This window comes from Phocoena phocoena, chromosome 12 (genome assembly GCF_963924675.1).
Source record: "Phocoena phocoena chromosome 12, mPhoPho1.1, whole genome shotgun sequence".
Taxonomy (NCBI): Eukaryota; Metazoa; Chordata; class Mammalia; order Artiodactyla; family Phocoenidae; genus Phocoena; species Phocoena phocoena.
In genome coordinates, this window is record NC_089230.1 from 38,815,958 (window position 1) to 38,843,719 (window position 27,762).

Consider the following 27,762-nt stretch of genomic DNA (forward strand, 5'->3'; position numbering starts at 1 on the left):
TTCTGCAGATCTCTGGAGTTCACTCTTGGTGTAGCTTTCTACTCTCCTTGTTTCTGCCCTCTGAACTTTAGCTGCCTTCACCTCCCTGAACTCTCAGCTGTCCCAACTCTGTCTCCTCAGTTCAGTAGACTGCTGTCCTCTGTCTGGTTTCTCCTCCCTGCACTGGAAACTCTTTCCCAGGCAGAAAGATTGGGCCAGTCATAGAGTTCACACTGTTTCATCTCTCTCAGAAACTAGTGTCCTACATTGCCTGTTGTTAATTGTCTGAAAAACCATTGTTCCATTAATTTTTTCCCTTGGATTAAGGCAGTAGGGTAAGTCTGGTCACTGTTACTCTATCTTGGCTTGAGTTTATGGTACTTAATCCCAAACTTTATTCATCGATCACATTTTATTTTCAGCTGTTTTTGTTTTGTTCCATGATAGTTAATTACTGTTTTTTTAAACATGTTTTTCCCCTTCTCATTTCTTCTCAGCCTTGCAATCCTCCTTTTCAGCTTGTTCTATTCTTTTCATTTTGAGCTCTCCTTTTTGCTTCAGGTGTACCAATTTTAGGGAATTTCCTCTTCTTACTGAGTTATGTTTTATTTCAGATTGGATTTTTCAAATGCCTTTTTTTTGTCTGAGGGGGCATGTTTGCTTATTTTTATGTTTTGCTAAAGTGTGTTTGCATTGTTTACACGACATTTGTTTTTATCTTACTGAAGTTTAGTATAAGTGGTTCTTATCCTACCTTATATTGGTTACTATAGTGTGTCTGGCTTCTACAATTCTCCCTTCCTGTGGTATCTGATGGTATGGTGGAGCTCAGCCTAGATTATATTCAATTCTTTTGAGGATACTTTCATTTTGCCTTTCTGAGATATTGTTAAATTCCGTTACTAGTATTTGCCTCTCCTGCTAAGGGAGATATTCTATTCCCCTAGGATATGCTACTAGTTTAGTGTGGAGTTCTGTTAGACAATGCTAGCTAGCCTCACTTGTTCACTTATCCTGTTTTGCCTGATTCTAATAGAAAATTTTACTGTTATCACTACTACCAAGTCAGAAGAGGGAAAAGATAAGGATATCAATTCACTTCTTTTCCTCCTCTGGCGTATCTGAGAAATATCAGACTTTTGTGAATTCACCAGCATGATTTCTGGGGTTAAAAGGCAGGAGTTTGGAGATCAGCTTGTAAGTGTGAATATTCCATTCCTTTTCTTAGCTAAACTTTGGTTGCTGCTGCTGGTTTTTTTCCCCCTTTTTTTGTTTTAACTGAGTTTACTCATTTTGCTTGCTATAAAGGGCAAGTACTTTTTGGTTTTACTTTGCTTCAGTTTTACCCAGAAGTTACTAAATTTTATAGTTTATAGATAATATATGTGAACCAAATCTCTTGGTAATTACTTTAACTCCAATCCTTTCTTTTTTGAGTAGATAGAATGTAAGTTTTCACTGTATCATTTTAAACTATACTGACTTTTAAAGTTCTTTTTCCAGATACCATGTTTGTGTGGCAGTGCCCCATGTTTGCTGTGCCGATGCTGTCCTATTGGAAACAACTCCACTGTAACTAGGTTGATCTATGCACTTTTTTTGCTTGTTGGAGTGTGTGTAGCTTGTGTAATGTTGATACCTGGAATGGAAGAACAACTAAATAAGGTTAGTTTTCTTTTTTTTTTTTAAATGATTAACTGAACCTTTAGTATGTATATGCATAAAACTGCTTCTTGTGTATTGGAAACAGAATACTGTAAAAAGGAAGAATACTTAATCTGAGTTTTAGTAGTTCATGATCATTTAGGAAAGACAAACAGTGAAAGGCAGCTTATTAAAATTCTCTGATGGTAGGGCAGAAAATGTGTTGTGTTAATATGAGGAAATCAGTAATTCTAACCAGGGAAATGTCAGAATCACTGTGGATCTCATGGAAAAAGGGACATTCTAAGAATCAGTAAATTTTTGTATGCAGAAATTGAAAAATAGGAAGCAGAATGAGGATAAAAGCTTTTTGAGCTAAGTATGTATGCCTTAGGAAGATTTATCTGATAATTAGGATAGAAGGCAGCAGTTAAGTATGGTGGCTGTTGGAATGGTGTAATCAAGAAGGGCATAGAGGGCCTGAAATAATTCTTTGAATGTAGAATTGACTGAATCTGGATTTAAATATTGGCAGTGATAGAATAATAAATAATGACCAGGTTCTGATCCTAGATAACTGAGAGGAAACTGTTGCTGTTAACTCAGGAAAAAAAAGAGAGAATAGGTGTTTTATTAAACTTTTTTTTCCCCCCCAGGGAGTCAGGTTGTGCAAAGAGATGGGGAAAATATAATCTAGTATATAATATGTTAGCTTGTGGGTACTGCACCACATTGTGTGTGTGTGTGTGTGTGTGTGTGTGTGTGTCCAGCAGGAAGTAAAAAATTTGGGTGTGTAACTCATAAAAGAAATCAGAGATAGAGATGAAATTCAAACTATGGCAGCATATGCTGAAGAAGACCATTTGGAGTGAGGAGAGCTAGAGCTTTGACAAAAGCTCGTAAGGGAGTTGGTGGAGAAAAGGGAACCTTTGAAGGAACAGTGAAAAAAGAGAACCAAGAACCTGTTTAGTAGGCCTTAGGAAAAGAGTCTTAAGAATGACAGCATAATGTCTGTTTAAAAAAGGTAAAGGAGTGTGAGGATTAAGAAGTAGCCTTGGGATTTGACAGCCAGTATATGTCTAGTGTCTTGAAAAACCATTTATAGAGTGCTGGCCTGGAAGGATTGGGAGGGAGAGTTAGATGGCTATGAGGAAATGGATCCAATGAGAATAGGCTGCTGATTTAAGGAGTTTTGTAATGCAGATAGTAAGTCTTAGAGGGAGGCTGAATTAAAGAAGTTTTTAGGCTGGGGAGATTTAATTATTTGTATTTTGAGAATAGTCATAAGGGATCTAACCCGTGAGAGAGAATGTGATCAAGAGAAGGCATATAGAAGTTACTTTTCCTCCAAGGAAAAATGAATGACAATAGAAAATTTGAGGTTGAGAGAGTGTTTATGTCAGATAACCTCCATTTTAAACCATAGTTGTCTGCTTAGGGTTGACTTTGGGGTAAGGAAAAATAGCGTAAGTTTGGGAAATGAGCTTATTACAGTTTCAAAGTAGCATTGTGCATGGCATATGTAGATGCTCAGTTAATGTTATTCAGGTCCTTCGTATAAGCAGAAGACGTTCATGTTTTTTGTCATGGATCCAGTTGACTGTTGTTATGAACGGTTTAGTTGATAGATGTTAGTTAGTTTGTAACCCCCAATGTTTCTGCTTCTCTGCTTTCTGAAGGTCATCAGAGAATTGCATTTCCTAGAGTGCTTGTGATATGTAGGGTCATGTCTCTAGTACTGGTCAGTGAGTTATGAGTAGAAGTGATAAACATCACCCTCTACTTGCTAATGCAGATTCTCCTTTCTTTTCTGTCACAACCTGTATATCATTTGAGATGGTGGCTTCTCTGGCAGCCTGGATTCTTTTAGTTGACTATGTAGAACCAACCATGTACATGTACATGAGCAAGAAATACATCTTTGCTGTTTAAGCCACCTATATTTGGAGGTTGTTACTGTAGCAACTTAACCTAATATAGGTGATTGAATTAAAACTTAATGATGGGAATTAGCCAGGTGGTGTGCTGCTCTCATTTAAGGGCATGGGATAATTAAGGGTGCTAGTGAGTACATGTTGCAAGTGAGTATGGGTAAGTACATATTGCCATAATTGTTAAACTAAGTTGGGAAAGTAGGGTTCAAGTGAGACCAAGAAAGAGCTTATAGACTGTACAGGAGCTAGCAAAAAGAAAGTAGCACCTGCATCAACTTAAATATAACTTTAGGTTCTTGATGTTAAAGGCACATATTAACAGCTGTATTTTGGCATATTGGTTTGCTTTAACGTTTCTAGAGGCAGTAATTCACTCTGATATATGTGAATAGTGTATCTACTCCCATTTATTTCACTTAAAAATATTTTAAAAATACTTTCTTGTACTCTGATTTCAGTGTGATTTTCTGAAATGGTCATCAGTCTTTTTTAAGATTTTAAGTTAAAAAATAAAAATACAGCTAGCCATTTTGCTGTTAATCCAAATCCATCCATTATCAGAAATAACACTTGTAGAATGAGGGACCCAAACTCAAAATGCCATCATGGTTCTCTTTAGTATTTAGAAACTGGTTTAGTTACTCTGTGATTATTTACACTTTTATTGATTGTATTTTTCTCTTATACATGTGATTGAGTATATCCCAGTGGAATGCAAGTTTTAAAAAAAACTTAGAATAAGTCTGCATGTTAAAATAAGCATCCACTTTAGGATTGACATTTGTAGCTTATCCTGTGCTCACATAAAGTAAAAAAAGAGTTACACTTCTGTCTTACGAAAATGTGTAGACTTAGCTTGATTATATTTCAGCATAAACTGTAAAGTGAACTTCAATTTTCTAAACCTTAAACTATTTGATTACAGAATTTTCATTTTTTCTTGAAAAAATTCTAGATCACAAATTCCTGTTTTGTTTTCAGATTCCTGGATTTTGTGAGAATGAGAAAGGAGTGGTCCCTTGTAATATTCTGGTTGGCTACAAAGCTGTATACCGTTTGTGCTTTGGCTTGGCTATGTTCTACCTTCTCCTATCTCTATTAATGATCAAAGTGAAGAGCAGCAGTGATCCTAGAGCTGCAGTACACAATGGGTAAGGTTTTTAATAAACTTCAATATAAAGTCTGGATAGTCTCTTCTCAGTAATTTTGAGTCTGTCTAAAGAAAGTTTAAGGTAAAATAAACTTGAACAATCTGCAGAATTATTTTATTCATGAATGACAAGGTAAGAAAATCCTCTTGTCTCTATTAGAGAATGTGTTGGAATTTGGAAATATAAATATTAAATAGTAGCCTTGGGTCATTTATTGGTATAGTCTCTGCATTATGTTTAATAAAGTTGACCCATGTGAACAACGCAGGTTTGAACTGTGCAGTTCCACTTTATATGCAGATTTTTTTCAACAGTAAATACAGTGTACTACACAATCCATGTTGATCTCTAGTTGAATGAATTCACAGATGAGGAACCTCGGATACAGAGGGCCGACTATAAGTTATATATGGATTTTCAACCATGCAGAGAGTTGGCACCCCTAACCCCAGCATTGTTCAAGGGTCAACTGTATTTTCATCCTAAAAAGGAAGATTTATCATATCTGTGACTAATAATGAGGAGCTTATTCCTCCTTCTCCTCTTAGCTTTTTGTAGGCCAATCTCACTACATAAAACTGAACTCAGTTCCTAAGATGTACAGTGCAGCCAAAATGAAAAACTTTATTCCTTTGAAACAAGGTGATTGATTGATTTTCTAAATGGTTATACTGAACAACCTAGAAACTTCAGGGTCCCTTTTATCAGTCTCCCTTAATATAGAGCACTACTTCTCACACTCAATTTTGAATGTTTTGAATTTTATCACTGTTTTTTCCCCTCATAAATTAAAAAAATTTTTTTGGAATATCTGCTATTGCTTATCTATTCACATGCTACCAAAGACAAGAAGAATGAACAAGTGAAATATTAATGAAAAAAGATGTGCTGTGCCAGGTTGATTTTATTTTGTTTTTTTTTTTTGTTCCCTTAGTCATTGGTTGTTTTAATTTTTTTTGCACTCTTAAAACATCTTTACTAAATGTATTTTTAAACACTTCTCAAAATGCATTACAGGGTGGCTATCACAGTCATTTCATGAGATAACATTCTCAAAACATGCACTAAGCACTCATGTCACTGTTAATGTTTTTTTTAAATTGAGTTATAATTGACATATAACATTGTGTCAGGTTTAAAGTGTACAAAGTGTTAATTTCATACTTTAATATATTACAATATGATTACCATCATAGTATTAGCTGACACCTCTATCATATCACATAATTATTATTTCTTAGTTGTGATGAGAACAGTTAAGATCTAGTCTCTTAGAAGCTTTAAAGCACATTTTTCTTTTTCAGATTCCACATATTGGTAATATCATAAATGTTTGTTTTTCTTTGTCTGGCTTATCTCACTTAGCATAATGCCCTCAAGGTCCATCCATGTTCTTGCAAATGACAGGATTTCCTTCTTTCTCGTGGCTAAATAATATTCCATTGTGTATATATACTATAGTTTCTTTATTCATCTGTTGACAGATACTTAAGGTTGTTTTTATATCTTGCCAATTATGAATAATTCTTCAATAAACATGGATGTGCAGATATCGTTTCAGTACCCTATTTTCACTTTCTTTGGATATATACGTAGAAGTGGGATTGCTGGATTGTATATGGTAGTTCCATTTTTATATTTTTTGAGGAACCTTCATACTGTTTTTCATAGTGGCTGAACTAGTGTACATTCCCAGTAACAGTGCATAAGGGTTCCCATTTCACCACATTCTCACCAACACTTGTTATTTCTTGTCATCATGATAGCCATTCTAATAGGTCTGAGGTGGTGATATCTCATAATGGTTTTGATTTACATTTCTCTGATGATTAGTGATGTTGAGCACCTTTTCATATGCCTGTTGGCCATTTGTATGCCTTCTTTGGAAAAGTATTTAGTTCCTCTGTCCATTTTTTAATTGGATTGTTTGTTTTTTTAATGAGTTGTATGAGTTCTTTATATATATTTGGTATTAACCACTTTTTGATACATCGTTTGCAAATATTTTCTCCTATTCTGTAGGTTGTCTTTTCATTTTGTTGATTGTTCCTTTTGCTTTGCAGAAGCTTGTTAGTTTGATGTAGTCCCACTTGTTTGATTTTACTTCTGTTGCTTGTACTTTTGCTGTCTCATCCAAAAACTCATTGCCAAGACCAATGTTGTGGAGTTTCTTCCTTACTTTCTTCTTCCCAGTATCAGCATCTTTCTAGTATTGATATCTTTTATGGTATCAGGTCTTAAATGTTTAAGTCTTTAATTCATTTTGAGTTAATTTTGTGAGTCGTGTAATAAAGGAGTCCATTTTCATTTTTCTGTGGTTACCCAGTTTTCCCAAAACTGTTGAGGAGACTGTCCTTTGCCCATTGAGTGTTCTTGACTCCCTTGTCAAATATTCGTTAATCCGAAATGGAAGGGTTTATTACTAAGCTCTCTCTATTCTATTCCATTGGTGTATGTGTCTACTTTTATGGTACCACTGTTTTAATTACTGTAGCTTTGTAGTATAGTTTGAAATCAGTAAGTGTGTTATTTCCAGCTTTGTCCTTCTCATGGCTGATTTGTCTATTTGGGGTCTTTTGTAGTTACATACAAATTTTAGGATTGTTTTTTCTATTTTTTTGTAAATGGCATTGAAATTTTTATAGGGAGTACTTTGAATCTATAGGTGGCTTTGGGTAGTATGGACATTTTAACTATTCTTCAGATCCACAAACACGAGTTATCTTTCCATTTGTTTGTGTCTTTTTCAGTTGTTTTTTTTTTAATTCAGCCACTGTGCCTTTTGGTTGGTGAATTCATTACATTTACATTTGCGTAATTATTGATATGAAGGACTTACTAATGTCATCTTATTCATTGCTGTCTGGCTGTTTCATATTTCCATAATTTCCTTTTTCTTTGTTAACGCCTATGTAAATTGGTGATTTTCTTTGTAAATTGGTGGTATGGTCTGCTTCCCTATTTTCTGTAAATCTACTTTAGGTTTTTGCTTTGTGGTTACCATGAGGCTTACATAAAACATCTTATAGATAAAACAGCCCATTTTAAGCTGATAGCAACTTCAGTTGTATACAAAAGCCCTACCCATTTACTCCTCTTTTATTTTTTCGATATCACAATTTATCTTTTTATATTGTATATCCATTAACCAATTATAATAGCTATTGTTTTTTAATACTCTTTTTAATCTTTATACTACAGTTACGTAGTTAACACACCATGCTATTAAAGAATTAGATTTTTCTAAACCTGTGTATTTCCATTTACCAGTGTGTTGTATACTTTTGTATGTTTTTGTGTCACTAATTTACTGTCTTTTTGTTTCAACTTGAAGAATTCCTTTCACCATTTTTTACAAGACAGATTTAGTGGTAGTGAATTCCTTGGATTTTGACTGAGAAAATCTTTATTTCTCCTTTGTATCTTAAGGATAACTTTGCTGGACAGAGTAATCTTGGCTGGCATTTTTTTCCTTTCAACACTTTGAGTATGTCACTTAAAGTCATTCTACTCTCTCTTGGCCTATAGGGTTTTCTACTGAGAAATCCACTGAGCCTGATGGAAATGACTTTGTAGATTACAATCTTTTTCATCTAGCTGCTTTTAGGATTCTCTCTTGTTCTTTGATTTTTGACAGTTTTCATTATGTAATATGGCTTAAAAGGTTTGTTTGCATTGAGCTGATATTGTGATCTATTAGCTTTGTGAACTTGGATGTCCAGACTTAGGAAGTTCTCAGCTATTATTTCTTTTCTTTCTTTTTTTTTTTGTGGTACGCAGGCCTCTCACTGTTGTGGCCTCTCCTGTTGCGGAGCACAGGCTCAGCGGCCATGGCTCACGGGCCTAGCCGCTCCACAGCATGCGGGATCTTCCCGGACCAGGGCATGAACCCGTGTCCCCTGCATCGGCAGGTGGACGGACTCTCAACCACTGCGCCACCAGGGAAGCCCCCCAGCTATTATTTCTTTAAACTTTTTGCCCCCTTCTTCCTCTCTTCTCCTTCTGAAACCCAATCATTCTAATATTTGAATTCCATAGATTACTGAGGCTTTCTTCCCTTTTTAATTTTTTTTCTCTGTTCACCCCTGATTGGGTTATATCAAAATTCCTGTCCGTTTTTTCTGTCTTCCATTTGATCTGCCCTTCTGCAGATCTCCATTGTAATTTTCATGTCTTTTGTTGAATTCTTCAGCTCCAGAGTATGTTTGGTTCTTTTTTATGATTTCTGTCTCTTTGTTAACTTTCTCATTTTATTCATATATTTTTCCTGGTTTTTGTTGAATTATCTTTGTGTTTTCTTATAGCTCATTGAGTTTTCTCAAAACAGCTGTTTTGAACTCTTTATCTGCTAGACTGCAAGATGTTGTGCCCTTGTGCTCAGTTATTGCAGGATTATTGTTATCTTTTGGAGGTGAAATATTTTCTTCATTCTTCACGTTCCTTGTAGTTTTGCATTGCTTTCACATTTGAAGTAGCAGATGCCTCAAATCTCTACTAGTTGTCTTCAGATAAGGTTATTGATCCTGTTATATCTAGGGTTCTCTCTGACTCTGAACACCTGCTTCTCACTTCTTGCGCCTTTCTGTGGCAGAATTCTTAAACTTTTATGTCTTCTCTGATTCTTTCAACTCATTTGGCTAGCTAGTGGAAATCTGTCTTCCAGGCATTTATTGTGTGTTTTCAAAACTATTCATTTGTACAGTGTACCTTATTTACACTTTCATATACACCAGTTATAATAGCTATTGGTGTATATGTAAAATAAACCTGTGAAATGAAACTAATATTCTCATTTTATCATAATGAATTAAAACTGTCCTAAAATAGTTTACATGATATTCTTCACTTCTCGTTTTCAGGATATCCTCAGAAAGAATAGAATAGTCACATAAAGTGTAGCTGTTCTTTAAGAATAGCTCTTCAAAGATTTCATACATGAAACTACTTGTTGAATGAATATTTATTAATAAAAAATTATTATTTTTTGTTTTAGATTCTGGTTCTTTAAATTTGCTGCAGCAGTTGCAATTATTATTGGGGCCTTCTTCATTCCAGAAGGAACTTTTACAACTGGTAAGAAATATTTTTTTTTCTTTAATTGTGTGATGTTGATATTTTATAAGGAAATTGAAATAATTGTTGCCTGGAACTGTAACTATTTGTTTCCCCCACCCCCACCCCCCCACTGGCAAAATCAAGGCATTTATGTAAACTTTTATTTTTCCCTTTGTATATTGATTGTGAAAATGAAATAATGAAAAGTGAACCAGTCACTCATTTGTGGTTTTTTGCTTTTTTTTTTTCTTTCAGTGTGGTTTTACGTAGGCATGGCAGGTGCCTTTTGCTTCATTCTCATACAGCTAGTCTTACTCATTGATTTTGCCCATTCGTGGAATGAATCATGGGTTGAAAAAATGGAAGAAGGGAACTCAAGATGTTGGTACGCAGGTAAGCTTTTTGTCTTACAGAACATCTTCAAGATAGCTGAAGTTTGAAAGTGAGAACAGATATGTAGACTGTGGGAAAATCACGATTTTTATGGTATAATTTTCTGTGAGGAGGTTTTTAGCTTAAGTTTGTGAGTGGCATCTTATCACATTATATCAGCAACTTTACTTGTAGAGAGAGTTTTTGGCATGTCAACTAGGAACATACCCAAAAACCAGGAAATAATCCAGAAGACCATGAATGGCTAAAATAGAAGTTCCAAAGCCTATTGCTGAATGCATGTATATTTTACAGCCTAATTTCCTGGGAAGCCTACAGAAGGTTAAAAGTAAAATATTAAAGGGATGAGGACTGCTAGAAATAGATGAACAAACAGTGGTACAATTCTTAAACAGCAGCAAGCAGGAAAAATAAAAAAGCAACTCTGAAACATTTTGTGTAAGTGCAAAGAATGCCCTTATGTGTAACTAACACCTAAGGGAATTTTTACAGTAGTGTTTTAATGTTTATTTATGATGATGAGCTCGAGTCCTGTGCTTATGCTCTAAAACAGGGATCAAAATTCAGATGCTTACAACAGGTAACAAAAATGCGGAAGGAGAACCAGGTTTAAGTGCATTTTCAATCCTTTTGCAAATAGAAGGGACTGTGATGAATTGGAGAGTGTAAAGGCCTTTATCTAAAATGCATATAGCTACTGCTCAGTTCCATCTAGTAGTTGCCTTGTGGAAATGTGAACCCAGTGTTGCTTAACTTTTCTGATTTTTCCAAAAGAAGCCATAAATCTGAATTTTTATGTGAAATGATCTGAGTTTCAGCTAAAAAAAAAGAATAATTTTTTAAAAAAAATCAGAGTGAAAGCTAAATTCAGCATGTCTGCTAGCTTCATATTTTCTCTCATACAACTAGTTTGTGGTATTCGATCTCAGTGGTTAAAATAAAGGGTTTGGTATTCAAAGAAATGAACTTTGGTCATTTGGAAAATTTACTTATATAGAATATCTCATTTTTTAATGTTAAATCTAGTGTAAGAGTTTCTGCTTTGTTCCCTACTATATCCCTAGGGCCTTTGTAAGTATTCAGTAAATATTTGTTTGATGGATCCCCTGTCAGTGAGGCACATCGACATAAATACATGTATATTAAGCATACATTAGCACAGAAACTAAAACGTGTGTGTGTGATAGAAGAAACTTAGGTTGTCTTATTAAATAATAATGACTTACTCTTGAATAATTTTTTTTAAGATTTTAGTTGATGAGGAAAAGCATTTTTTGCAGGCTTAGCATTAACAAAATAATTTTCTTAGTGCCCTTGTTTACAACTGAATGATTATCATTCTTTAAAAACCTTAATATTTCCCTCCTAGTTATTTTTCTGTATTTTGAAAATAATGGCTAATACATCTGAATGTGTTTTGGAAACTCTATGAAGATCATAGTATGTTATTGTCCTTGAAAACACATCATCATAATGAGCTATATATAAAGACTATAAAATTCTTAATGTGATAACGCTCAGAATATCTTTACCTGCTTATATAGCCTGTGTAATGCTGACACAATGTTAGTTGCTTAAAGTAATATTTTTGAATGAAATAAGATTGCTTGTAAAATGAGCCATATGCCTAATTCCTAATATTAGTGATAAAATCTAATTGTCCAATGTATTTCTTTCACAGCTTTGTTATCAGCTACAGCTCTGAATTATCTGCTGTCTTTAGTTGCTATCGTCCTGTTTTTTGTTTACTATACTCATCCAGCTGGTTGTGCAGAAAATAAAGCGTTCATCAGTGTCAACATGCTCCTCTGCCTTGGTGCTTCTATAATGTCTATACTTCCAAAAATCCAAGTAAGCTTGGATTAGTTCATTAATGTTTATGAAGCTTCTATTTTTTAAGTTTTCCTAAATCTTGAATGATAACAATATTTTTCTGTTTGCTTATTTTTTTGTAGGAATCACAACCAAGATCTGGCTTGTTACAGTCTTCGGTAATTACAGTCTATACAATGTATTTGACATGGTCTGCTATGACTAATGAACCAGGTATGTTCGTTTGCTTGGATTTGTTTCTTTTTAATGAATCCTACAGCTTTTCTTTTTTCAAAGATGGTCATTTTGTAAAATTAAGCTCACAGAGAAATGAAGAGAATGGGAATAATACTATTTTCATCTTTGATGTATTGCTATATTTTTTCACTTAGTTTCTTCTTTCACTAGCAAAACTATAAGAAATTATACGGAAATTATAAGAAATATACCTAATTTGTACAGTGCATATGATAGTATATGTAGAAGGAAATAAGAGCTGTTAAAATGTTTGTTGATTCTACTGTAAATAGTATAGTTTTTTTCCACCTATTATTTTTTGTCTGTGATTACCTAAAAAGTGCATATAATTGGTCTTTGTAATCTTTTTATAGGCCAGTTTTATTGCATTCTGTGGGAGTAGAAGCCTGTATATGTCATTTGCGGTGAAACAAATTAGAAGTTAATAATTACAGTCAACCCTTGAACAACAGAGTTTTGAACTGCACAGGTCCACTCATCCATAGATTTTTTTCAAATATATGTACTGCATTACTACACGATCTGCAGATATGAATGGCTGGATATGGAGGCCAGCCATAAAATTATATGCAGATTTTCGACTGTGTGAGGGGGTTGATGCCCCTAATCCACTTGTTGTTCAAGAGTCAACTGTACTATTTTTTGAAAAGGAAAAAAATGGTCTTTCTTCCTCAGAATAAAGAAAAATTATAAAATGTTTTCTGAATCTTATATTTCATTGAGTTTATAAATTTTATAGATGCTTTATCACTAGTTGGAGAAAATTTTTTTTTTTTTTAGTTTACTAGAGAAAGATTCCTTATATTTGTCCAGGTAAGTGTCTAGAAAAAAACTAATAGTAATTTGCTTTAGGGATTATCCTTATATGAATGGCTTAAAGATAAAAAACATTTTTCATTGATAAGGTGGCAATTGACATATCTGGCTTTGTGGGAGGAAAACATGTGGGACACTTAAGTGGATACCAACCCTATTTAAATTCTTTATTTACGGGAGTCAAGAAGCTGAATAAGCATTAGGTCATTATGCCTTGTTTGCTCATTTCCACAAACCATTTGCTAAAATTCTAGTAACTGATTTTATGTATAAACTATATAACAATGTAGTTTGGCAAATTGATAATAACAATAGTCTTTTATTAAGTTTATCTCACACTTTGTAGTAGGAAAGCCAGTGCATTTTAGTTTAGAATATCTGAATTTTATTCTTTACTTGAGCTTTGCTTTAGAGGTCATCTAAATTTCACCAGTTTCCTGATCAACGAAAAGCTTAATGTCTCAGCTCCTGCATGAGGTTGAAAATGAAATTGTTTTCCAAGCACGTCTATAAAATTAGCACTATAAAATTTGTATAAAAAGGTCTCTATAAAGTTGTCCTAAAGTATTTTTTTGTTGTTTTTGCCTTTTTCTAACAAAATGTTTTGAATTTGCAAGAGTATAAGAGTTAAAAAGAACTACATTGTGCTCTGAAAAAAATTTTATACTATTCTAAGATTTTAATTTGACCTTAATTTACATTATAGAAACAGAGTGCAACCCAAGTCTACTGAGCATAATTGGATATAATACAACAAGCACTGTCCCAAAGGAGGGGCAGTCTGTACAGTGGTGGCATGCTCAAGGAATTATTGGACTAATCCTCTTTTTACTGTGTGTGTTTTATTCAAGGTAAGAAAAATTATGGATTTTCATTTTTTTTAAAAGTCCAGCTATTTTTCATATATGAATCTTTAAATTCCCCTTTTTTTCCTTCTCTCTTTCTAAACCGTCTTCCATGCAGCATCCGTACTTCAAACAATAGTCAGGTTAATAAACTGACTCTAACAAGTGATGAATCAACATTAATAGAAGATGGTGGAGCCAGAAGTGACGGATCACTGGAGGATAGAGATGATGTTCACCGAGCTGTAGATAATGAAAAGGATGGTGTCACTTACAGTTACTCCTTCTTTCACTTTATGCTTTTCCTGGCTTCGCTTTATATCATGATGACCCTTACCAACTGGTACAGGTACTTATATTTTATGAAAACTTTGCATGTGGAAACTGATGGCTTTTTTGTGATTTCATTGTTAAATGTGGTATGGAGTACTTTTTAATCCTCCAATATATTTCAAAATTTACAGCTAAATGAATAGTGAGATCAGTTTCAGAAATGCAGGCTTTATTTCCTTGCTTCAGCAATAACAATCATTGAAATATTTCCACATCTTGAAGAGACTGAAATAAAGTTTCATGAAACTAACACATTGCTTAGGGAAATACATGTTGACAGTTGATCAAACACAATGCTTGCTTTTCTTTTTAATACTGACTAACCAGTTCCCAACATAGTGCAATAAAAAGATACCTTTCTTCTGTTTTGTTCAAACTTTGTCATTAAAATTTTTGAAAATTTCAAAATTGAGATGTGAATACATTAACATAGATGGATTCTTAGAATTCTTCAAAACTAATTTTTGTTTTTTTATCACTTCAAAACTAATCTTTTTGAAGATTAGTTAGTTGGAAGATAGCGGTTTATATTTTGTTTTTAAAAATTCTAATTTTGTCCAAAGGACTACTGAAAGATTTAAGATTCAAGTTGAACTGTGTGGTTAGGGCAGTTCTAGTTTTAATAATTTTTAATGCATAATATCCTTAACAGTTTGTAAGAGGGCTCTGAATACCATCAAAAGATGTAGAGAAAAGATTATTCTTTGCTTTATTTCTTTGAGAGCAGCCTCTACCAGCATTTATTATTGAAAAATACATATATTTTAAAATTCCTACACTGTAGTTTCTTAAGGTATACGAACCCAAATAGTTCTCAGTAATTCACAGCTTTGGCTGTCAGGTTAATAGTAAATGTTAAGATTAGATGAAAAATATTTTTGGTATGTTTCATCAACATAAAAGTCAGCTAACTTTGGGATGTATTTCCTTCCCAGTTTCTTAAATCTGAGAAGGTGGAGGGGGTTCCCATATACACTCTGAACAGATTATATTCCTTATAACATAAAGACTTACCAATTCTAAATTGTATGTCTTATTTATTTATCTAGAGGTCACATTCCATTTCTCTCATAATTAGTGAGCCAGAAAAACATAAAGATTTTCTGAGTATTAGCTAAAAGAGCTGTTTCAGAGGCCTATGTCCTCTACTCCTTTAAAGAAAATTGATTTTACCTTCACATTAGCTATCAAAGTGGTGTGGAAAAGCAAGGCAACAGATAATTAGTCCAGCAACTATATATCTGTTATCACAAATTATATACAAAGAATATTTCTGAAGTAATGAAGCCTGATGGCTTGATGACCGATAATCCAACCTCTCCCCCCTTTTTTTTTTCCTTAAATTTTAGGTATGAGCCTTCTCGTGAGATGAAAAGTCAGTGGACAGCTGTCTGGGTGAAAATCTCTTCTAGTTGGATTGGCATTGTGCTGTATGTTTGGACACTGGTGGCACCACTTGTTCTTACAAATCGTGATTTTGACTGAATGGGACTTCTGGCATGAAAGTCTCACTTTGATCATCACTTATTTGAAATTAACAGTATTCCCAACTTTTTTAAAGTTGCGTATATGTGTGCTTCCCATGTAACTTCTCCAGTGTTCTGGCATGAATTAGATTTTACCGCTTGCCATTTTATTCATTATAGTCTTGCCAAGCACATTGATAGGTGTTTTAGATTGAAGCAGAGTTCTGAGTATGTTGGTGGTGGTAAGTTAGGAGAAGTGGACATTGTTAGGTTTATCCTTTGCTCAGTACCTGTGAAAAGAATAAAAACAAAACTGCTTGACAGTTTGATTTTTAAATTGTGTTATAACTTAAGCTGTTTTAGAAAAATACGAAAAGAAATTTATGGCTGCCTTCTGAAATATTTGATGCCTTGCCCTACAGGATACTGCAAAGAACATGGCTATCCTAAAATTGTATAAACAAGTCAGTTAAATGCCAGTTTTCTAAAAAATATTTTCAGATTTTTCGCTTGATAGGAAGAGCAGGAACTTACACAAGTGTGGAGTGTTTGATTGACAACAGTGTAGCTTATGGTGGAGACTGAGATACAGAGCTTTCAAAGAAAGATTGCTGGTGGTGGGTACTAAATTGAATACCCAAGGTGGTTTGTAATGATTCCTGGGTAGGGATGGCCTTCCATACTTACATAGTGAACTTTGTTTTGGTCATTATAAACACATGCAGATGTGTTAAAATGTGTTCAGTGGGTTCAGTGGAGTGATTAGGAACTCTGAAGGATTTAGACAAAGGCCTTGAAAAGGATAATCATGGGTTAGAAGGAGGTTGAAAATCACTTGGAAATTTCGTTTTGAAAATCAGAGTTTATGATAAACTTTTGACAGAACAGGAAGAAACTGCAAAATAGGCTTCAGTAGACAAAGTCTCATTTAGTTTTCTCATTTAAAAAATGAAGAAGCTGGGTTTCCCTGGTGGCGCAGTGGTTGAGAGTCCCCCTGCCGATGCAGGGGACACGGGTTCGTGTCCCGGTCCGGGAGGATCCCACATGCCACAGAGCGGCTGGGCCCGTGAGCCATGGCCGCTGAGCCTGCATGTCCAGAGCCTGTGCTCCGCAACAGGAGAGGCCACATCAGTGAGAGGCCCGCGTACCGCAAAAAAAAAAAAGAAACTGAAGCATAGGCTTAAACACAGCTTATCAGTGGCAAAGCTGGGAAATCCCAAGTCTGTCAAAACAACTGGCATTCTTTCTGGCATTCAAAAATAATTACTATTCAAATATATGCATAATAGATTTTACACCTTGTGAGTGGTGGATAATTTATGTAAGTTGCTGGTGTCCAGCATGCCTTCTACACACAGACAGGCCAGGAGAATGATGGACTGCTGTAAACTCCTGCTTACAGTATACTATACAGTTCAAAAGATGCTTTTGTATTTGCTGCCATCCAATTGAAATATATAGATTATAATCTTTCAACCTGAAAATCAAGCAGTATCAGTGTTAACTTAGGTAGAAACTCTTAGTTACTTGTGTGATTAGTGTCTTAATGAATCTTAAAATCTACATTTGCTTCTTTTAAGATATTTATTAATGTGAATGAAGTATAACAATTTAATTTCCCACCTGTGTTGATATTGTGTTCATGATTTCAAATGGCTGTGTTCTATCTTTAAATAAATGAATTCAGAGAAAGTGTGTGGTGTATTAATTCTTTAGCAGTTTGAATTTAGGTGCTATAATATCCAGATCTACTTTCTTCCTGTGTACGTGACACTGAGGGTTAACTGACCATTTTCTGTACTGAAAAACTGAGTTGTTTTTAAGGTGATATTTACCCTTTTGGTCCTCTGTAAGAAACTCCTGAGTGGATCTCAAAGGTAATTCAAGTGGTGTTCTCCTAAAGAACCTTCAGGAGGGAGACCAGTTAAGTTTGGAGAATATTTTTAATTCATTTGATTGATAGATATTCTACACTTGCTGTGTCCTCCAGGCATTTTTTCCCTGAGTGGCAAACTGATGCTGCTTCCTCTGACAATTAAGATAGATAGTATTAAAAATAATAATAATAAAATGCTCTATTCCATAACAATGAAATATCAGGAAGAGAAATTAAAGAAACAATCCCATTTACCTTTGCATCAAAAAGAATAAAATACCTAGAAATAAACCTACCTAAGGAGGCAAAAGACCTGTACTCTGAAAACTTAAGATGCAGATGAGGGAAACTGAAGACAACACAAACAGATGGAAAGATATACCATGTTCTTGGCTTGGAAGAATCAGTATTAAAATGACCATACTACCCACAGCAACCTACAGATTCAATGCAATCCCTATCAAATTGCCAATGGCATTCTTCACAGAACTGGAACAGAAAAAAATTTTAATTTGTATGGAAACACAAAAAGCCCCGAATAGCCAAAACAATCTTGAAAAAGAAAATGAGCTGGAGGAATCACGTGCCTTGATTTCAGACTATACTACAAAGCTACAGTAATCAAAGCAGTATGGCACTGGGACAAAAAGACACATAGATCAATGGAACAGGATAGCCTGGAAATAAGCCCACACACTTGTGGACAATCTATGACAAAGGCAAGAATATACAATGGAGAAAAGACAGTCTCTTCAGTAAGTGGTGCTGGGAAAACTGGACAGCTACATGTAAATGAAATTAGAACATTGTTTAATACCATATACAAAAATAAAATGGATTAAAGACCTAATGTAAGACCAGGTAATATAAAACTCCTAGAGGAAAACATAGGCAAAACACTGACATAAATTGCAGCACTTTTTTGGACCCGTCTCCTAGAGTAATGGAAATAAAAGTAAGTGAATGTGACCTAATTTAACTTAAAAGCACAGCAAAGGAAACCATAAACAAAAGACAAAATGCAGAATAGGAGAAACTATTTGCAAATGATGCTACTGACATGGGATTAATTTCCAAAATATACAAACAGCTCATACAGCTTAATATTAAAAAAAAAAAACCCAATCAAAAAATGGGCAGAAGACCTAAATAGACAACTTGTCACTATTTGGCCATTGTTCCACCCTTTTTAGTACTATCCTGTTGCAGAGAGGCAGACCAATAGGGTATGTGTTTGTATGTGTGTGTGTGTGTGTGTGTGTGTGTGTACAAATTACAGAGGCTGACAAGTCCAAAATCGGGCTGCTTGGGTTGGTTTTGAGACTGCACAAGAGATATTACAGAAGCTTTGGGCTCAATCTAGTAAGTCAAGGTTAATATCAGCAGTGAAAAATCAGGTTGATAGCATTTACCTTTCATGTGTTGAAAGTGGCACTTCACTTCTATGATCTTTCCCAAAACCCATAATCCCAGTCTAATGGGAAGAAACATCAGGTAACCCCAAATTGAGGGGCACTACAAAATATCATGCCAGTACGCCTCAAAATTGTCAAGGTCTAGCTTATTTGTATTGTAGTTACTCTGTTTGAAACCAATTCCCTGAAATTTGACTTGCTTTATGGCCTAATATGCAACTGATTCTCAAAATATTTCATGTATGCTTGATATTTCAATTAGGCTCTAATTCTCAAATGTAGCATTTTATGTATGTTCATCATGTGTCATTTTCCCAGTCTGTGGACCTTTTGTTCTCACACTTCAGCCTCTAAATTCCTGAGTATATACCATCCCTATGAAACACAGTGACACACCCCAAAAGAACACTTAGCTGTAAGTCACAGGCTCTCCTGTGGGCCTACTTGTATCCCACTGAGGCAAAAGAAGCTTGGAGGTGGGATGAAGATGAGGGGTACCCTCTAAAGTATTCATACTATGCTATTTGTTTTCCAAACAGCACACAGACTTTCTGCAGTAAACACAAGTTAGGTTACTTTTAAAGGAATCAGTTTCCAGATGTTCAATTTCCACACGTACATGGAAATTTCCTAAAGTTGATGTGCTTGAAAAGATGCCTCAGGAAAAGGCATCATCCCTCTTAACAATTACTCTTTTCACATTTGACAAAACAAAGGATATATAATACCTCTTAATTCATTCTGAGTCTTAATACCAAGGCACTTTGGATAAAACCGCTAAACACAGAAGTAGAGACAATTTTAAATATTGGTAAGAGAACGACGCTGGTTTAAAAAATCCTTAGGTGATTTTTCTTTCGATGAAATTGAATCAGGATGATCTAATGAAATTACCAGCTAATAAATTTTAAAATACTTAGTGAATTCTGAAGGACTTCAAATAATTGAGTGACACTGCTCTAACAAAATCTCTTTATATTATAAAAGTTTCTTAGGACTCTATAAAAACAAAAAAAATTGATGCTCTTATATATTGATATAAACTTACCCCCAGATAATAAAACATCTGGGGAAAAAAAAATCCCTGAGATCTGTTCACCCCACAAAAAGATGTATTTCTGGTAAAATTTTACTTTGTATGTTTAACAGTTCATCAAAATTTGGACTATATTCTATTAGCGAACACTAAAATCTCTAACAGATCAGTCCCCCCAAATTCAGAGACAGAATATAATAAAGGTTTGTCCCCCCCCCCCCCCCCGCCCCACCTGAAGTCTAAATGAATATCCAGGATTGATGGGTGGCTCTCCTCTAAGCGGCGATTCAGGAAGCCAGGTTTCTCCCTTCTCCTGTGTATACTCGGAAGCCACATACTCCTCTGCATCAAGCTAGTAGATGGGTAAAAGGTGAGGAGGGTTGCATGGGGGAGATGTTCACAGACCAGACCTGCAAGTTCTGAACATCACTTTTCCTGATTTATTAGAATTCAATTACATGGCTACCCTGTTTACAAAGGTGGAAATAATCTAACTGCATGATAGGAAATGGTTCAGCAATCAGTTAACAGTCCCTGCCACATACGTTTATACTGTTTTAATTAACTGTGTATTTATAATTGGAGACAAACTTTAATGCTTAGAATCTTAAGGTTACAGAATAAAATTTCAAATTTTGTTGCAGAGAAGCGCAACAATTATCTTCAATGTATGACTGTCACGCATAATAAAAGTAGGATAAAATTCTTTGGAGGAAGTGGAATGGATGATGAAGAACATCAAATCACTATGGTATTTAGATTCTTTCCAATACATTTAAAAGCACGTTAACAACTATTTTTTAAAATGGCAGTATTTATTAACACTATCCTAAACTCTTCCCAAATACTTAAGATTAAAAAATTTTAATGTCACCTTAAAAAGTACTAGGAGGTATAAGGTTTTCAAAATTATTTTTTAAATACTTCTAGAGTTATCCCCAAAGGAGAAGAAACTTAATCATATCCCACAGTGAGGAAGGGAAGCGAAAAAAAAAAGGCTCTGAAGCTCTCTTCTCCTCAGCCTCTAAGCTCTTCACATCTTAACAATCTCTAAGAAAGTGATCTCTAAACCTTACGCAGAAAACTGTTCTGGGTTCTTAAATTAGTTCACCAAGATCCCACTGTCAGAGCCAAGTATTTTAGGATCTGCTGAGGAAGGGTTTCTTATCCCTCTGTGCTACGCTTTATTTGAAATTTTACGTCACAGTAAGAGAGTTCCAAGATACTGAGACTATAACCAACAGGAAAGCCATCTTGGCAATTGCTCATCCAACTGCCCTAGAAAATATTCAGATACTAGCTCACTGCTTTCAGTCCTCTGCTTGAAGGTACAATTCTTCAAGTGATAGTACTCTGGCCTTGCATTAAGTCTAATTCTTCTGAGCAAGTGTTCCAAAGGAAAGAAGTGATTTAACTGTTTCTCTTATCTTCTCTCAGGGCAAAAAAAATTATAGGCCCTTGGCATCCAGTGATAATGTTCTTACCTAATTTGGGACAACTGGAAGCATACTTTTCTCAGTTCTTTATTAGCAACATAGAAAGCAAGCCAGCATAATTTTTAAATTTGGAGGCATTAAATTTCTTCCTTGTTGCAATACACAGTCTATCTTCTGAGATGAGGCACAAAGATCTTAGTATGACTCATATTAAGAATAATGGACAACAAAGTTTACAGTTTAAGTCTACTTCCTATGAAAAGGAAAAACTATCACATGGATGTCACCTCCAAAGAAGACACATAACAGACACTAGTACGCAACATTCATTATATTTATTTTACTAAATATTATGCTTCAAAAAAACACAAACAAACCAGAAAACTTTTACTTAAAACTAGTCCAGCGAGGTGGATGGGCTGACGGCACCCACCCCCCTTCTATGTACACGGAGCTGCAACTGCCTCAGACAGCAAGCACTCAAGTACACGTTGCCTTTCCTGTTGGACATGAATGAGCTTCTCTGAACCAAGAGAGACAAATGAAGTTTTACAAGATACAGGCACTTTATGTTCCCAGTTTTATAAAGAAGTCAAGTGAAAAATACTTAATAAAAGCAACTGGAACAGAGAAAGCTTTAGGAGTTCTACCATTAGTTATAGTGACTTACACTCAATGCAAACAAGACAGCATCAACAAGTAAAACAAAGAAACAAAAAGTTTAACTGGGGTTAATGAACATACATGTAAAAAACAAATCCAATTTGCTGTAATTGGAGAAAAATGACCATTTGAATCCAACTTAAAGATATGCCAATACTGTGATTTAACGCATCAAATCTTATGTACCTACGTAGCTGAGTAACATTTGAAAGCTTTGCAAGAGTGTGTGGTTAGTGAGAAAAGCAAAAGGTGCTTTTGATTCCACAGTATCTGATTAAACGAAACAAAGCAATTTACAAAAAAAAGTACCAAATGATACTTTAAAATAAATAGTTCATCATTTTGATGAATATATACACGTAGAGTCCACTTCTTGGGGATTTAGCTATCTAAAAGTGGCATATCACTATCCAGAGGTGCAGGAGCAAGTTCACATAAATAAAACAGTGTGGCTTCACTAGCTTCAGCTTCAGTCAATGGCTCCAGGCGAACAAGCTTACTTTGGGTTGGTTCTGGGTCCAAGCTGCTGTCCAGAAGCTCATCAACTTCTATGGGTTTATCTACAGAGGACGTAACTTCTGATGATGCTGTACTCCCCTGTTCAACAGTAGAAGCAGGGTTCCCATCGAGGAATGCAAGAAGTGGAAAGGCAGTGTACTGTATAAGCTGCTTATCTATAACAAAGATAAGAAGACTGATCTTTTATCACCAGCTTATATAGAGTTCAAGCTATATGGTGGAAAAAACAGAAGCAGATGTGCATATGTGCAATCATTACCCTTATATAGCCAAACAAGAAATATCACACTTTGTGTCAGTAAATTTAAAAATGTACAAGTCAGAAAATGTATACTTTTATTCAACAATTAAGAACTGAGGGTTCTTTCAGTTCTCCTGAAGTTAAATACGGGGGGAAAAATGACAATCTTTAAGAACTATTACTACACCAATTCAATGTCCTTTATATGCTGGAACCTTGATACGTTATGCATAGAACTGAGACTAATACAAATCTGTGTTCAATTGTTAAGCATGGCAAAACCTTCCTTGGCCCACAGTTTCTACATAGAAATCTTTATTTAAAAAAACTAATACTACATTTATACCTACCTGTTTTGGGTTTAGATTTTCTTCCCTCTTCTGAAACTGGCTGAACTACATTGCTCTTGGTTTCTAATCCTTTATTCTCGGACTAAAAGAGGAAAAAATAATATAAAAATACTTGTCTCATATTTTATATGTTCCTGAAAAATAGCAAAAAATTAAAAACTGGTAAAATATAAGAATATTGGTATGTTCTCTGAAATATATGGGAAAGGGGAGCATCAGGAAAGATGAACTAGGGAGAGAAAGAGATTTGAGCAGAGGTAATGAAACTGCCTAAGAAAACTACTGCTGTCATCAGGTGGATGAAACGAAGAACCTGAACTAGGATGACACTAAGTACAAAAAGGAGGGAGCATTTCAGCACTAGAACAGACAGAATTTGACAAGAGTAGAAGATGGTAATGAATCAAAGATGGCTAGTTTCTAATTGCTTATGAAGAGATAATTCTTTAAACAATTAAATTCATTTTAAACAGCTTTGATTTAAAACGTATTACACATTTCTTTTCACTCACAAACAGAATATTTAGCATAACTGAACACGTTTACAGTAGCTCAGGATAACATCCTTCAAACTATTTATCCCTATATTTGGAAGCCTCAAAGTTGAGGTGGTGTTTCTTCATTTCCTTTTTGGCTCTTTCAATTCTTTTCTGTCATTTAAATTGCTTCTTTCAACCACTGTCTTCTCTCCTTACATCTGATTGTAAGGGGATTAATCTTTAAATGTTAAGTTCTTCAGTGTTCTTTTCAACGATGTTCAAACTGAGGTGCTGAGGTTCACAATTTTTCCTGAATAGCTGTAAGTCCCGGATATCTGCACACTTGTAAACTATATATGATGTAACAAACATACTAATTCCTATAATTTCCCTGATATTCATCACAAAATTAAGCAGTACAAGTTTCCAGGCTTCATAGATAATAATGACTCCAAGACATAATAAAAACTACTTAAACTTCCACCAAAATTTACATTAAAATATTTCTCATTTAGCATTCACAATAAATAAACATTAATGAAATAATACCTTCTGTATTTTTCTACTTCCTAAAATAGGTATTTTCCAAGGATGCCACTCTTGTTATTCTAAATGCATATTAGAACCAGGATGACAAATGGGTTTCATCTCCCATACAAACTGTTGCTTATTAGTAGTGACCACTTAGACTGCTACAGTGAGGAGTATAAGGCATCCTGACTCATTAGTAAAGAGTGCTGTAATACATGTCACATAATACCTGTCATGAGCAAGGGAATGACAGCTAATGTGTCAATTATTTAAAAACAATCTAGATTCTAAAACTATGATAAAAAGAATCACTCTCAATTTTAATTTTTCTATAGTACTATAGAGCAATATGTAAACTTGCTGTTTAACTGCTATTTCTAAAAGCTTCTGGGAACAGGAGATGATTCAAGAATAGAGAACGACTCAATGTCTAACAATAAACAAACAGTACAGCACATTCACTAAATGAATGCATGATATGGGTTAATTCAACTTAAGGTCTCACATTCAATAATATATTTACTGAAACACAGTACTGACGTGGTCCACAGATTCTTATAATATAAACCTAGCCAAACTATAGTCCAAATGCCAAATTCAGCATCCTGACTTTACTGAAAGTAAAGTTTTACAGAAGCACAGCCATACTCATTCTTTTATGTATTGTCTACGGCTGCTTTTGCACTACAAATTGCAGTTGACTAGTTGTGACAGAGAACACCTGGCTTCATGCAAAACCAAAAATATTTAGTCTTCACAGAAAAAGTATGACAACCCCTGATATAAATCATCCAAATACTGAATGTATAATCAACCTTCTAGTTCAAAAATTCACAAATTCCTTCAACTTTAAGTTACCCAGGCTATAACTTTGAAAATGTAGAAAATGTGGTCAGGCCATCCTCACACATGACAATGGTCAGAAAAATTCCACCTCCTCACTCTAATACCTCATATTTATTTAATATGTGTTCATTTTTTACTATAAAGAACACGAGTAAAAATTTTGATTCCACTAATCTAGAATTTGTACACATTTCAGGGGACCTGATTTACCTTTTTATTCAACGAAAAACAGGGATTACAGAACAAGTTGGTATAAATACAAGATAAATGAAGTATATACCTACTCAAGACAATAAGCTATACAACGAAACAGAATGATTTCTAAAGGTCTGCTCTAACAACTTCACACTGTTCTTATTACTCATTAAAAACCAGTTCTAAAGAATTTGTTAACATCTGCTAATCCCAACTGCAGGTACTATACATTTAAGAAAATAAAACAATTACTTAAAAAAAAAAGTCCAAAATCCATACTTCACTGTTTCAACTCACCTTACCTACAAATAATATAAATCCCTGTGCTTTTACTGTATACTAATAAAATGAAGGAACTTATTTAAAAATATGGGTACCCTTAAATTTTCAATAAAAAAATGCTGAGAAGTTTTTTATAGATGGAATAAGAATGTAAAATGAAGACACAGAACATGAAGAAATCATATTCTAATAATTTTTTTCAGTGATATACCTGAATATGCCAAATTTAGTCAGCTTATCTCCCAGCACATTGAGGGCTGATTTCACACTGGTACTTAATAGCACAAGGCACAGAAGAACTGGGCAATGATTCACCCCATAACCAAAAGCTAATTTTTCATCTAGAATTTTATTATCTTGATCACATTTATTAGGTAAGAATATAAAATGCTTTTTGTAACTGGGAGTGATACTGCTCTCTACTTACTAGGACTGTTTTCAAATTCTTACAGCTACGGGTCCTGAGCAACACAAATTAAAACTTACTTTTGTATTATTGATGTAATCTGTGGGATTCATCTGCACAGAACTAGTGAAAAGCTGAAAGACCAAACAAGAAAGATGATAAGTTTAAAAAATATTTAAAAAAAATTAACTGTGTGTTCAAAATTTCTATACAGCCATGTTGGGTGAAAAGATGTAGCTCCTGCACTAGGAAGTTTCCATATAGTAAAGCAAGTTTGGAAGAGAAAAGCGGAAAGAAAAACGAACAAAAGCAGAGCAAGCTAGCCCATGCATTAGCTGTTTTAAGAATTTCTATTCTATAAAGTAGTAGGGTAAATCACTTGAGACAAATAGTGGTTTTCCCCACCTCCCCTCTCCTTCATTTCCTTTATTTTTTCCTCCCTAAAAGCCTCTGACCTTAAATGGCACCCAGGGCTGAGTCCCTTGCCCTGACAAGAGCCTTCAGTGACTACCTGCTAATTATGTGATAAACTTATAGAATCTGCTCTATGACAGTGGTTCCTAAATTATACCTCAAGTAGAGCCCTCTGACCAAATGGCTTAACTCCATGTTGGTTCTTTTCACCTCACCTAGCAAGCGAAGCCATAAATGCAAAGACCACTGCCTACTGCTTACTGCACTCCTCAGACCAGCCACTTTACAAACATAACTTTTGTTTATGTCATAAGCTTCAAAGTCATCCAGTCCACAGGGATTTACTGAGCATCTAAGAAAATGACATCATGAAGAATACAAGATGAAGACACTATTCCTGCTCTCCAGGAGCTTACAATCTAAAAGGCAAAATAAGAATAACATCAAATAGCAACATATGATCAGATACAATCCAGTATTACAATAATAATGGATGGTGGGGCTCAAAAGTACTAAGGAGCTAAGAGAAAGGAAAACAGACACACACACACACACACACACACCCTGTCCCTCAGATGAAACAAAAAGTCTTGATAAAACTATGTGACATGTAGTTCCTGGAGAACGGTTAGGACTTAGAAAGGAGAGTATGAAGGAGTACATTGTTACAGCATTAGCAACAACAGAGAGGAAGAAATGGTTGTGAGGTAAGTTCTACAAATAAGATGGTTAAGTCCAAATAATGCAGAAGTCCTGAGTTGAATAGTAAGTTGTATACATAAGGTTCAAAAGGTACGGCAAGGCCAATGAATGGACAGGACATTCTGTCAGCAATAAGAGACTTGGGAGTGGCCTGAGTAATGAAATATACTGACTAAAGCATTTTAAGAGAATGAGCACACCAAATGGTTTGCAGGATAGAATGAAATGCAGAGACTCCTCCACCCTCTCTAAACACTGATTCCTCTCCTGAAAGTTCCACGTTCATTGTAGCCCTAAAAATATCCCCAGCTCTTCTTTTCCTTTCATTAACATTTCTTCCTTTCATAACTTTTCCTCCTACTGATCCATGAAGAGGAAGAGACTCAGTTTCTTAAGAGTAGGTAACTATACATCACTGCCAATCTCTACCAGTTCAGCTTGTACTTGCCTCAGAGGCCTGACCAGATTTTGTCCCTACTGAGAGTGGCATCTGAGGAGGACCAGCAGTATAAACTCCTCACTCCTTCTTTGCCTCAATCCCTCTACCCACTGACTCAGGGATACCTTCATGTATTCCCAGCAGACACATGGTCTGAAGTAGGAAAATAGATCATGTATGAGGAGGTGACACAGTTGAATGCTAAGGTCAAGTCTCTCCTACTGATTCCACACTGGGTCACTTGTA

At 34.9% G+C, this 27,762-nt stretch overlaps 2 protein-coding genes across 3 annotated transcripts in view; one reads left to right on the forward strand and one right to left on the reverse strand.

The window, feature by feature from the left end:
- The first annotated feature begins 1,134 nt into the window (after positions 1 to 1,134).
- SERINC1 (serine incorporator 1) lies at positions 1,135 to 15,705 on the forward strand. Its single transcript, XM_065888631.1, has 10 exons — positions 1,135 to 1,176; positions 1,483 to 1,644; positions 4,539 to 4,708; positions 9,702 to 9,781; positions 10,019 to 10,156; positions 11,838 to 12,007; positions 12,112 to 12,202; positions 13,749 to 13,893; positions 14,006 to 14,236; positions 15,570 to 15,705. Exons 1-10 carry the CDS (start codon positions 1,135 to 1,137, stop codon positions 15,703 to 15,705), a joined length of 1,365 nt encoding a protein of 454 aa, XP_065744703.1.
- Positions 15,706 to 21,765: 6,060 nt separating this feature from the next.
- The window catches only part of HSF2 (heat shock transcription factor 2), a 39,218-nt gene continuing 33,221 nt past the window's right edge, over positions 21,766 to 27,762 (reverse strand). Inside the window, exons 11-13 of one of the 2 annotated variants that reach the window (XM_065888609.1) lie at positions 26,042 to 26,095; positions 23,223 to 23,304; positions 21,766 to 22,786 (exon numbers count right to left, since the gene is read on the reverse strand). In XM_065888609.1, the coding sequence (XP_065744681.1) occupies positions 22,494 to 22,786; positions 23,223 to 23,304; positions 26,042 to 26,095 (429 nt within the window). In that variant the 3' untranslated portion in view covers positions 21,766 to 22,493. The remainder of the gene's footprint in view (positions 22,787 to 23,222; positions 23,305 to 26,041; positions 26,096 to 27,762) is intronic. The other variant, XM_065888610.1, reaches the window with a different exon arrangement.